Below are 12,842 nucleotides of genomic sequence, written 5' to 3' on the forward strand. Positions count from 1 at the left end.
CCGGCTAATTTTTTTTTTTTTTTCGTAGAGACGGGGTTTCACAATGTTGTCCAGGCAGGTCTCAAACTCCTGACCTTGTGATCTACCCGCCTCCACCTCCCAAAGTGCTGGATTATAGGTGTGAGCCACCGCGCCTAGCCAATTGCACATATTTCATTGTATCATGTCACTAAATTAAAGAGAGGTATTGAAGAGAAAAACAGCAAGCAACATATGTCTGCTGTACCAGCAAACCACTGATACAACGGCATCATGCTATTTCCACATTATCTCTTTGACTTTGTTTAAAGGTTACCTGGATGGCCAAGTGCTGAATTTCCTTGTCTGATTCTAGCCCATGCCGAGCTTCCAACACTGAACTTAACCACACTAATGTAGATTTCTGGTTTCCATAGCAGCCAATTTACTGCTTGTGCTTAATATGTGAAAATGAGACCTACAATTGTTAGTCTTTTCTTAAAGACCTTGTGTTCTTTTATTTGTAAGAGCAGAAATGCCAGAACTGGACCCTGCTAGGAAGTGATCTTTTAAATGAACCTGACCTATGGTACCAAATTAACAGCATCGCAGCAAATGGGCAAGAGTGAGCCATTTAATTGTGTTTTCCTAATTAAATGGTAGAAACCTCTTTCTAAGCAATAATCAGTGAAATCTGGTTTCTCTCTTGTTCGCTGTTAGCTATGATGATGATCTGTTTGCTTGTGACTGAGCAGGAATGGAGATTCTGATGGCATAATAATTTTTTTTCCAGCAGATGAGCTGCTGTAGGAATTGGCTGGCATAGTGCCCTCTCCTTGTTAGGGCTGATAATATCCTTATAGCCAAGTGTAATTCATCTGTTCTCTGTCTAGTCTGTTTCCCTTCTTATTGCCTTCTGACCTCCTCCCTCTGCTGTGGTCTCTAGACAACCAGCAGATGAGCTGTCACAACTGATCCGTGAGACCCACCATCCGAACAGCCTCTAACGCACAGGCATAGAAAGCGTTCTCTCCCAAGGATCTGTCTTCCTCCTCCTCTATCCTCTTCTTCTTCTCCCCCATTTTCCTTCTCCCTCTTACCTTACATTTAAGAGAGCAAGCAAGCAAGAAACCCTTAGAGAATACTACATATTGCAGAAGAATTTTACATGCTCTATAGGGAAAATATATATATAACCCAGCTGCTTTTCTACTATAAAGGGCTTTCATTACGGTGATTCATGCAGTAGGTCTGTATTGGTTGTCACTTGGGTGCTACAGATAAAAGTTTTCTGATCTTTTTGACTCAAGGTCAAAGTAAAAGAATAGATCCTTGCAAATAAGAGGGGCTGTGGTCCCCCTCTACTCAGTGAGCATTTGTTGAAAATAGACACTGTTTTTGGTTTTGGAGCTACAAGGATGAATTAGACATGGCCCTTGCCCAGGGAGAGGTGTCTCATAGTGACAGAGAAAGGATGCACAACTCTCCCACTTTGCAATGGCCAACAGAACTCCCACATGGAGAAGGGGCTTTCTGGTAGGACCATTGCTATATGGTCTGAGTCAGCCTTATTGTTTGTTTTTGTCTTGTTTAATAGGCAAGCTGGGATTCAGCTCAGCCTCCCCACCATCTCACAGTGTGAGTAGGTTGCCTGGAACTTGGAGTGCCCCAGGCACACTGGAGCAAGAACCAGAAGAAGGGGTGGGTGGTACACGTGGGTGGTAGTGAGTAGATGGGCATGCCTGGTGTTCTGCCTGGAGGTCAAGGTAGCCCCTAATACAGCATCATGGACAGGAAGGAATGGCAACGGGATGGTCATGAGGGGAAACGTGCTGGACAGCAAGCTCAGTGACGTCTGGAGAGCAGAGGAAGCGGGAACAATGGGTGATCTCTCTCATAAGCAGCACCATTTCCTGGTTTCTGAGCTGAGCACCTCTGAATTACAGCATCCCCTTGTCATTGACTAGTTCTGTGGCCTTGAATAACCATCTCACTTCCCTTCCCATTTGGGAGTCTCAGTGCCCTCATAAAACATTGGCACACCACATAGGGCACTTGTGGTGGGCAGCAGATGGAAACGATTTCAGTCGTGGTGGGTTGAGCAGTGCACTGGCCCGGGTGCACCCAGGACTCCCTCCCCGGGCTGTCGGGCATGGTACTCATCTCTCTCTCGTTGGTTCTGTGTTCTAGGAATAGAGCTGTGCCCCCCTGGAAAACGGTTCATGATTACGATGGTGGCGAGCTTCGTGGCCATGGCGGGACAGTTCCTCATGCCTGGGCTAGCTGCCCTGTGCCGGGACTGGCAGGTGCTGCAGGCCCTCATCATCTGCCCCTTCCTGCTCATGCTGCTGTACTGGTCGTGAGTATCCTCTGCACGGTGCCCTGGGCTGGTATGTCTGCACGTGCTTCCTGAAGGCCCAGCCCCGGGCAGGACATATGATCCCCAAACTTCCCACTCATTTCAGTTTGTGGTTCTGTCTGAGAAGGTTTTCCTCCCTTTTTAAACAATTTTATTTTATTTTATTTTTTTATTATTATTATTTTTTTTTGAGATGGAGTTTCGCTGTTGTTACCCAGACTGGAGTGCAATGGCACGATCTCAGCTCACCATAACCTCCGCCTCCTGGGTTCAAGCAATTCTTCTGCCTCAGCCTCCTGAGTAGCTGGGTCTACAGGCGCGCACCACCATGCCCAGCTAATTTTTGTATTTTTAGTAGAGACGGGGTTTCACCTTGTTGACCAGGATGGTCTCGATCTCTTAACCTCATGATCCACCCGCCTCGGCCTCCCAAAGTGCTGGGATTATAGGCATGAACAATTTTATTTTTTAAACTTTCTGTCTTGGAAGTGTTCAGATATATACAGTAGTAGACAGAAGGGTGGAATGAGCCCCCCATCCCCTTCACCCAGCTCCAAAAATCTGCAGATCTACTGGTCAGTCTGGTTTCACACCTACTTGCTGCCCACCCCACGGGGTTATTCTGACATGAATTTTATAAATCGATTTGCAGGGAGGTGGGGGTCTTGTGTTGGGAGGGGGGAATTTGGAGATATTAAGGGAGTGATTTAGAAAAGCCCCCCTATCTCTTCTAGGTGAGGGGTAGGTAACCTTCAGCCTGTGGGCCAAATCGGGCCCACTGTCTGTTTTTGCAAATAAAGTTTTATTGGAACACAGCCATGCTCATGCGTTTACATAGGTATTAACTATGGCTGCTTTCTGGCTATACACACAGTTAAGTGGATGCAGCAGGATGCTGTGGTATAAAGCTGAAAATACTGACTATCTAGTCCTTTACAAAAAATAGCTTGCCCACCCCTGCTCAATATCAGTCTAATATGTGTTTTTGAACTAAGAGTAACCTTAAATGTTTTGATTTGCTGATTTTGGGGGGTAAAAACACTAAACTCACTGGTATAGGGGGTTTCATAGGGCAACTGGGTTTTTTTAAAAACTCACTAGAGAATTAATGTTGAGTCAAGGTTAAAAATCACTGCTCCATGGATAGAGAGATATTTACCCAAAAAATGATTGTTTTACCTTTTTATAAATGCTGTTTTTCTTCCTTTCCCTTCCTTCCCATCCCCCTCCATGCTGATACTCTCACCTCACCTACAAGTAGATTATGCATGTGACACTGTATTGCTACTATTTAGTCAACAATGAAAACCAGCTTTCTGGCTATGCAGTCAGCCGTGCAGCTGTGTCCTTGCTTTAAGGCTTCTCTGGAGCCGAGCCTTCTTTGCTCAGGTGCCTGGGAGGGAAGAAAGCACCTACCTTTTGGTTTAGTGGTACTGTCCCCCATCCCCTCCCTGGTAATAGATGTACCACAAGGGTGTAGGTGCATTTCCTCAAGAGCCTGGGTCTTGCTCCCTGTATCGTGAGGACCTCGGTGGCAGCATGGGGCCAGCAATAGCAGCTGGGAAGAGGTCACCTGCCAGAGAGTCCACCCAGCAGCCACAGCTGCCAGAACGGGGCTCCTCTGCTGGGGTCCCCTCCAACTCTTGTCCGAAGTCAGACATCCAGACTCCTCCCACGGCACAGGTGTGTTCCAGGACAGCCTTCATGCCCCAGCAGGACCTTAAGGGGCAGAGAATGAGCAGTAGTTTCCCTGGATAAGGATGGAGTGGGCAGCTCTCTTCCTTTTATCTCCTAAGGAAGCCTTTCTACCCCCTCCCTTGTGGCGGCCTTGCTGGGCTTAGCTGTTTCAGAGTTCAAAGGTGCTGATTTATCTAACAAATGCTTTTCTGTGCTTCCGGATGTACCAGGCACAGATGGCAAGCACTTTGTGATGGTAAATGGTTCCACCCATATCTCAGTACAGAGGATAGAACCATAGTCCCCCGACCCCCGCCGGCTCATGTCAGAGCCTGGACCTGAAGCGGGCTGGCTGTTGTCACATCTGGCTCCTGTCCTCCCCTGCGTAGCCCCTAGTCCTTGTTTGTTCTTTAGAGATACAGCACTCTAAAGTACTAAGTACACTGCTGGGCATCCTGGTACATGCAATAAATACTTGCTCATTAGAGGAAAGCAAGCAACTTTCAATATTTTGCCACCAACAGCTGGTCATGCTGGCTGGTGCTACAGCTCACCCCCTCTCCCTAGCAGGCCCCTGTCTTCCCTCAGCTTCCATCCCTCATCCCCACCCAGCAGATCCCCTCTGCCACCTCCTCTGCTGCTGGCCTGTACCAGGGTTCTCTCCTAGGCTAGGAGAACAGGGCACACCCTGTTGGCGACTCATACTCCTGGGAGAGCAGACAGGGTTGTTTCCCTCATCCAGGCTCTGCTCCCACCTGTCCCAGGCAGGAGGACACCTGATGGGGAGACGTGGCAGAGAAGGTTTTTCTGAAGCAGTTCCAGTTGTACAGGGCTGACCTGTATGAGAAGGGCTGGGTTTTTGTTTTTGTTTTTTTAACTTTAGAAACATATTGAGGTCTATTGATAGGCAAGGTAAGGCATTCATTTATTTAAATATATTCTAAAACCTCAGCAAAATTCTTTGAAATACACAGTTTTAAAAACAAATCATAGGCCAGGCACAGTTGCTCATGCCTGTAACCTCAGCACTTTGGGAGGCCAAGGTCAGAAGTTTGAGACCAGCCTGACCAATATGGTGAAACCCCATCTCTACTGAAAATACAAAAATTAGCTGGACATGGTGGCGTGTGCCTGTAGTCCCAGCTACTTGGGAGGCTGAGGCAGGAGAATTGCTTGAACCTACTAGGCAAAGGTGCAGTTAGCAGAGATTGTGCCATTGCACTCCAGCCTGAGTAACAAGAGCAAAACTATCTCAAAAACAAAACAAAACAAATTGTATAGCTTTTGAAAAGGCATCTAAGGGACTTGCAGAAGTAAATGTGTGTGCATGTGTGTGTGTATGTGCATGTGGGTGTGTGTATGTGCATGTGTGTGTGTGTGTGTGTGCATGTGCATGTGTGTGCGTGTGTGTGTGTGCGTGTGTGTGTGTGTGCATGTGTGTGTGTGTGCGTGTATGTGCCCTTGTGTGCGTGAGGACAGTGGTTCCCAGGTGCTCTGCCCCCCACTTACAGCTCCAGCTTTGCAGTCTAGGTAGAGCTGGCCCAGCAACTGGCTGTGCTGTGTTCAGCCTGCTGCACACCTCTCTGAGCCCCCATTTTGTCATCTCTATAAAAAGTGGATCATAATAGTTCTTACTTCATGGGGTTGTTTTGAAGTCTGAAATAATGTGTGGAAAACACATGCATGAAGGCGCAGTCTGAAGGGAGGCTCAGACATGGAGCCTGGAGCTCTGCCATTTAATAGCTGTGTGACCCTGAGCAAGTCGCTTAATCTCTCTGTGCCTCGGGTTCACCAGCTGAGTCATCATGGTCAATAATGGGGTTGAGAGGAAGTGAATTAATGTATGAGACATTTAGAATGGTGCGTGTCACTTAGTGCCATGTGTATGTTAACTGCCATGATAATCATAATTATTTTCATGTTTATATTACTATTAAGGTGCTTAGTACATGTCTGCTCTATAAGTACTCATAAATATTAAATATTAGTCACTACTGTTACTGTTATTGCATCCTCTTAATATATATAGGAGTCTAGGTATAATGGGACCAGGTTAAAAACATTGGTGGTGAGAAATGTAAACCACCTTTGCCTACCAGCCTTAAAAGGCTCCGCTAGAATTATTGGCTTTAAGAGCCAGTCATTGCCTACTCTTTTTTTATAGTCTTCCTCCCATCTGCTGCAGTGAGTTCTGTTACTTGACAGGATGGAGTGGCCCGCTGGGGAGAGGGGGTGTGAGCTGTACCACCAGCCAGCATGACCAGCTGTTGGTGGCAAAATATTGAAAGTTGCTTGCTTTCCTTTAATGAGCAAGTATTTATTGCATGGCTCAGGGTGCCCAGCAGCGTACTTGGTGTTTTGGAGGGCTGTGTCTCTGAAGAGCAGACAGGGGAGCACGTACATTAACAAGGACTAGAAACCGAGCTGCACAAGGCACAGTCCCCAAGGGGCGGCTTCTTGGGGTAGGGACAGTAAAGACAAAAGTGTAGGGACTGGCCAGAAGGGATCTTCTGGTCGAGATGGCAGACTGAACAGACATGACCCCTCCACACACACCCGCAAATGCTGGATACAATACAGCGCTTTTTACAAGTGTGATGCTGAGCTCCAGTGCAAGAAAAGGAAGTCCCAGGCCAGGCACGGTGGCTCACACCTGTAATCCCAGCACTTTGAGAGGCCGACATGGTGGATCACCTGAGGTCAGGAGTTCGAGACCAGCCTGACCAACATGGAGAAACCCCATCTCTACTAAAAATACAAAATTAGCTGGGTGTGGTGGCGCATGCCTGTAATCCCAGCTACTCGAGAAGCTGAGGCAGGAGAATTGCTTGAATCCAGGAGGCGGAGGTTGCGGTGTGCTGAGATCACACCATTGTACTCCAGCCTGGGCAACAAGAACAAAACTCCATATTATTAAAAAAAAGAAGAAGAAAGGGACGTTCCCAGGGGTCAAATCAAGCAGAGAATCCCAGCAGGAGCAGACACCAAGGCAGCTCCCAGGGCATCTGCACCAGAGAGGAGCATGAGGAGCGTGGGTTTGAACACCTGTGGGGGCTAGCACTGAGCTCCCAGGCCTCTGATGCAGTTAGAACTGAGCTCCTTCAGCCAAGCCAGGAGGCAAAACTGTCAATGGCCACAGGACAGGGAGATCTTTGCCTGCCACAGGGACGCAGCCCAAAGCTGGCAGACTGCCTTGGACCATGGGCAGAAAAATATTCACCCAAAGAAACTGGAGCCTTGAAGACTGCACCACACAGGGCTGTGTGTTCCAAATTCCAGGTGCTCCCTGAGGCTAAATATCAATGGAATAACCCGTGAGGCTCATGGGACCTCTCAGGGTCCAAAACAGAGCCTCCTACAGAGCATTCAGGACTCATGCAAAAGAAAAATCACTTTAAAGATGAGCTCACAGGCAAAGTTCACAGATCCACGGGGAAACCCCCATGAGGGCCAAAACCTATAGACTGGGGAGTGTGCCTCTCAGGAACTGTGGAAGATCCAGGAATCTGAAAGGGCAGTGAAGGGAGCTGATATTTGTTAAGCAGCCACACCAGCTCATGCTGTCCCTGATGCCAGGCATTCTAGATACGTCTCTAGAGTGAGCCCCCGATCGCCTGAAGAGCACATTGTGGGGCAGAGGTGGGCGGGAGCCTGAAGACCGCATACTCACAAACGTGAGGAACATGCCTTGTTTTTTTTGAGAGGGCATTCCACTCTTGTCACGTAGGCTGGTAACAATGGCCACAGCGATCTCAGCTCAGGGCAACCTCCACCTTCCACGTTCAAGCGATTCTCCTGCCTTAGCCTCCCGAGTAGCTGGGACTATAGGCACACGTCACCACGCCCAGATACTTTTTGTGTTTTTAGTAGAGATGAGGTTTCGCTACATTAGCCAGGATGATCAATCTCCTGACCTCGTGATCCACCCGCCTCGGCCTCCCAAAGTGCTGGGATTATAGGCGTGAGCCACCACACCCAGCCGAACATGCTTTTAAATAGACTTACATACCAAGTAGGGTGGTCAGGAGAGACCCCTCCGAGGGGCTGATGTTCATGCTGGGGCAAGAGGAAGTCACACAAACTTCTGGGTGGAAAAGAGTCCTAGGCGAATGGGAACAGCCAAGGCAAAAGCTGGCTTCTGCTCGGCTTATCCTGGAGCAAGGAGAGGACAGCCAGCATGGCTGGAGCATGGTGGACAAGAGGGGGACGGAAGGTGACTCAGAAAGGCAGGTGGAGTCAGACCCTATGGGGCCTGAGGAGCACAGGCTTGTTCTACAGACGTAAGACGCACTGGAGGGTCTTAAGCAGGGTCATATGCCCTGGATTGGGCTCTGTGAGGACCCATCTGTCTGCTTTGTGGAGAAGGCGTGGAGCCGGGCGAGGGCTGGGGCAGAGGCAGCGCACACACTGGGCTGTGTGACGTCCTGGTGCCTGCGCTAGGGAAGGCCATGTGTCACCTGCAGAGGGCTGATTTGAGAGATACTTTGGGAGTGGCCCTGGTGAGACTTGCTGATGGATCTGAGGTGACTATCAAAGGTGAGAGGAGGCAGGTAGGTCTGTTTCCAAGATAGGGAGGCCAGAGCTTTAAGAAACATGGAAGCTCAGGAGGGCTGGAGCCTGAAGTCCTGTCCTGCCATCTACTGTGGAGGGTGACAGCGTGAGGGGACCAAGAGGCTTGACTGAGGCTGCAGCCTGTGTTAAGATGTGGTTTTATTATGATCCAGGTAGAGTGAGGTCAGCAGGCCAGGAGACAATTGCCATTGAAAGATCATTTATTACTCTCAGTTCCCAGGTAAAGGGGGCACTTGGGGCTACACAGGGCCTCCTGGGAAGCACCAGGTAGGTCAGGAGGCAGACGGTGAGGGGAAGACGTGGGCAGGAGCCTTTACTGTGGTTTCTGCAGGAGGAGCAGGTGAGGCAGGCTGCGCAGGTTTAGTTTTGGTAGTTTGATCATTTCTGCAGCTCGTAGGCATAGGGCTGTCCCTCGGGTCTGGAACCTGGCCCTGGGGTAACTGGGGCAGGTGGATAGTGGCCCATGTGTGAGAGCCCAATGCAGAAAGTGGTTGGGGTGTTGGCTCTGGATGGGTTGGTTTGCATGTGAAAAGCGCACTTGCAGGTGAATCTTTTGCTCTGTCTAGGAATTAGCCAACCCTGGGAGGAACAGCCTCTCTAGAATCAGCAAGGCCCCAGATGTCAAAACATTAAGAAATACAGAAAATACAAAGGCTTGATTAATATGCAGCAACTGCAGGGTTCCAGAATTCTGGACTGAAGTGACCCCAAGAGTGGAGACGCTGGCCAGGCAGCAGCATGATGCACCCAGAGACTGGACGGAGACGTGGCAGGGGTGCAGTGAGCGCAGGAGCTCTACAGTGATGTGGGGAAGATGGGACGCGTGAATGATTTATGCCCCAGCAATGGAGCCAAGATAGGCGAGCGGTGTCATTGCACGAGCTGCCGGGGGTTGCTTATATTATGTTGAGCCTTCTGGGCCGTGGCAGGACCGGCTGGGCTTTAGGTGAAGAAAGAGCTGCAGAAGCTGGTGGCCAGAGAATGGGAGGGCACGCGCTTGGGCGTTGGTGCTCTTGTGTGCTTTGCAGAGTCAAACTTGAGCACTTAGTTGTGAAGGAGGAGCAGCAGAGGAGAGAGTACTTGTGAATGTTTTTCAACTGAAAGTAAACCCGGTCAAAGCGGTAATTCCACTGATGGATGCAGATGCCTGAAGAGAAAGGCACCTTTAGTCATTTTCCTCAGGCATTTTTTATCACTCAGTAAAAAGTGGCAGGGCTTCAGCGCTCAGCTAGAAGGAAGTCATACTGACTGATCCTTCTTCCAGAATAAAGGTGAAATCCTTCCAGGGTCAAAGCCAACAGGTGAAGGGTTGGGGGGAGATGCAAGATCCAAACCATAAGAAGAAAGGAACATCTAGGAGCATCTGGGAGGATTTCCGCTTAGATGCGCTGGGAAGGTAGGTGGCTGGGGGTGCCGGGATGGAAGAGGGAGCTGGGTGCAAGGGCTGCCGCTCTGAAATTGTACACACTGGGGAAAGGTGCCCCTTCTGAGTGTTTACAGCCCGCACCTGTATGACTTAATGACAGAGCTCCCCCTCAGCTGGGAGTCCTTCTGCAAGACACAGCCAGGTCACTGTCAAAACATTAGGACAAACAGAAAATACAGAGGCTTAATTAATATGCAGTAGCCACAGGGTTCCAGAATTCTGGAATGAAGTGACCCAAAAGTGGAGACGCTGGCAGGAAGAGGTGGCAGCGGCAAAAGCGTGATGCACCCGGAGGCTGGACAGGGAGGTCCAGGTCTGCGATATGTTAGAACATCCTAGAAAACCATAGCGTGGAAGATCAGCAAGGTAATATGTGGGACAGGGTGACATCAGTTTTCCTGCACAGGAATTCACTGTTGAGGAATGACAAAGGAGGGAGAAGGCTGCTGGAGAGGCTGCCCACGTGGTGTTTATCTAAAGTAGTTTGGAGGAAGTCATAGGAAGTAAAGGCTTCTAGAGATAATGGAGATGTGAGTGCCACTCTCCCAAAACGTTGGTGCCTGTATCACCTTTCCTCACCAGGTGAATTAAGGGTACTGAGTACACGGTATCATTTATAATGCAAAAATTTGCAGCTGGGCGTGGTGGCTCATGCCTGTATGCAACACTTCGAGAGACTGAGGCAGGAAGATCACTTGAGCAGAGCAATTCGAGACCAGCCTGGGCAACATAGTGAGACCCCATCTCTACAAAAAATTTAAAACATGAGCCAGATATGGGAGTGCATGCCTATGTCCCAGCTACTCAGGAGGCTGAGGTGAAAGGATCACGTGAGCCCAGGAGTTCAAGGCTGCAGTGAACTATGATTGTACCACTTCACTGCAGCCCAGGTGACAGAGCAAGACCCTGTCTCTTAAAAAACAATGTTTTCATCTGCTCTAAGAGTAGGTGCAGGATTTTTATGCTAATTCAACAAGCTCCCCAGTGAGGGCTCTCAGCCCAACATGTGAGTGCTTAAAGCGGTATTCTCTAGGGGTGGAGGTGTCATCGTAAGCACGGCAGACAGCCCTGCCCTCGTGGAGCAGTGGGGCAAGGAAAGAAAACATCGCACTTGGACATCTTATGCCTCCCTCGTGGCAGACACAGGCACTGTGACATCGGCTAATTGAGTGTGTCTTAACTTTTTAAGAGATACGCTTTTCCTCAAATCAGCTACACGCTGCTTCTGTGTAAAGATGTATAAACCATAGTACTCTCAAATTCCTTAGCCCTTCCTGCATCCAAGGAACAGGAGGTTAGGGGATTTATTCCTGTTTGTAAGTAGGGAAACTAAGAAATGAAGAAAGCTTCACCAAATCACTCCTAAGTGTGGGAAAAGCATTAAAAACCGGTTTTCAAATGTCAGTGGTTCTCAAAGTGCAGTCCCTAAGCCAGCAACATCAGCATCACTTGGGAATTTGTTAGAAACCCAGGTCTCATGCCCAGCCCCAGCCCCAGGCCTGCTGAATCAAACCTCTGCGGTGGGCCTGGCAGCCTGTGTTTTAAGAAGGCCTCCAGAGATGCTGCTGAGCCCTGCTGTTTGGGAAGCACACACAGGACCTAACATATTTTGAAAAAGGATGGTAAGTTGCCAAAGAAGATCCTATGAGTCAGCTGCGTAGGACACACACTTTTCATACATGAAAGAGGGTTCGAGATTCTGTAGTGAAATGAAACTGATGTCATCCTCGAAGGGTCTGTGAGATCTGATGGTCCTGTCCAATTCCATGATGTGAACGGATGTCCTGACCATCTTGGACAACAGAAGTCATATGTATTCCCGGAAGTGATGAAAGAAAGTAAAATAAGCTGGGTCCTGGCTCTACGCGTTTCCTCTGCGCTGTGGGGACACGCACACATGCAGGCACATTGTGGAGTCTTCAGTCACAGCAGTGTTCCAGGTTCGGAGAAGGGAAGGCTTGCCCAACCTGCTCCCCCGACTTCCCCACAGGCACAGAGGGGGCATTGTGCTGGCACAGTGCTTTGCACACCCAAACCCATCCCTCCAAGCCTGCAGGAAGCATGTGGGTACAGTTTTCTTGTACTTTCCCCCAGGACTTTTAATCAGGTGCATAGCTATTAGAAAAAGATTGTCACTTGGAGCCTACCTAATGTGTGTGTGTTGCATGAAACGCCTGGAGAAAGAAATGCAAAGGGTTGAGTGTGTGAGGCTGGTGAATTATTAACTGCGCTCAGTTCGGTTGGAATTTCACTGTGACAAGAGGAAAGAACTGCTGGCACTCAGCGTGATTGTCAAGAGCACCTGGGAAAGCAGTAAGAAGAAGAAAATTAGTCGTATGGGAAATAATGAGGAAATTATAGAAGGATCACGCTGCAGTGCGTAACATTGGAGAGTAAGGAACAGAACCAACAAAAGAAGAGCTAAACTTTAGCGTGGAGGACGTGAGAGTGTGCTGCCGTAAGGGACACTGGCCGGGAAGAAGACACTCCCAAGGCTGGCTCTGTAGAAACTCTTAGAAAAAAACGGACAAGCTAAAAGGAGTTTCAATATTTTTTAATTTCAAAAAGAAAGCTATTATAAAACATTTAAATGGCCTCAGGTTAGATGAATGCCTCATTTTAAAAAAATACAATTCCAATATGTAAATAGCCCTAATTTTGTGGCTCTTTTAAATAACATTAAAGATATTTTGGTCAGACTAATACCAATTTTTAGCATCTCTTGAGAGTTTGTTTCTTAGACACTGCTGAGAACTTTACGTAACTTAGCTCCTTAAATCTTCCTGAAGACCCTCTGAGGTAGATACAAGGATGGCCTCCAGTACAGATGAGGAAACTGAGGCACAGAGA

At 48.7% G+C, this 12,842-nt stretch overlaps 1 protein-coding gene across 10 annotated transcripts in view; it reads left to right on the plus strand.

The window, feature by feature from the left end:
* The window catches only part of SLC22A23 (solute carrier family 22 member 23), a 185,301-nt gene that overhangs the window by 127,677 nt on the left and 44,782 nt on the right, over positions 1-12,842 (plus strand). For 9 of the 10 annotated variants that reach the window (XM_037727455.1, XM_037727456.1, XM_017497460.2 and 6 more), the window contains one exon: positions 2,149-2,317. In XM_037727455.1, the coding sequence (XP_037583383.1) occupies positions 2,149-2,317 (169 nt within the window). Of the gene's footprint in view, positions 1-2,148; positions 2,318-12,842 lie in introns of those variants that run through there. The other variant, XM_037727462.1, reaches the window with a different exon arrangement.

Source organism: Cebus imitator, unplaced genomic scaffold (assembly GCF_001604975.1).
Source record: "Cebus imitator isolate Cc_AM_T3 unplaced genomic scaffold, Cebus_imitator-1.0 Scaffold231, whole genome shotgun sequence".
Classification (NCBI taxonomy): Eukaryota; Metazoa; Chordata; class Mammalia; order Primates; family Cebidae; genus Cebus; species Cebus imitator.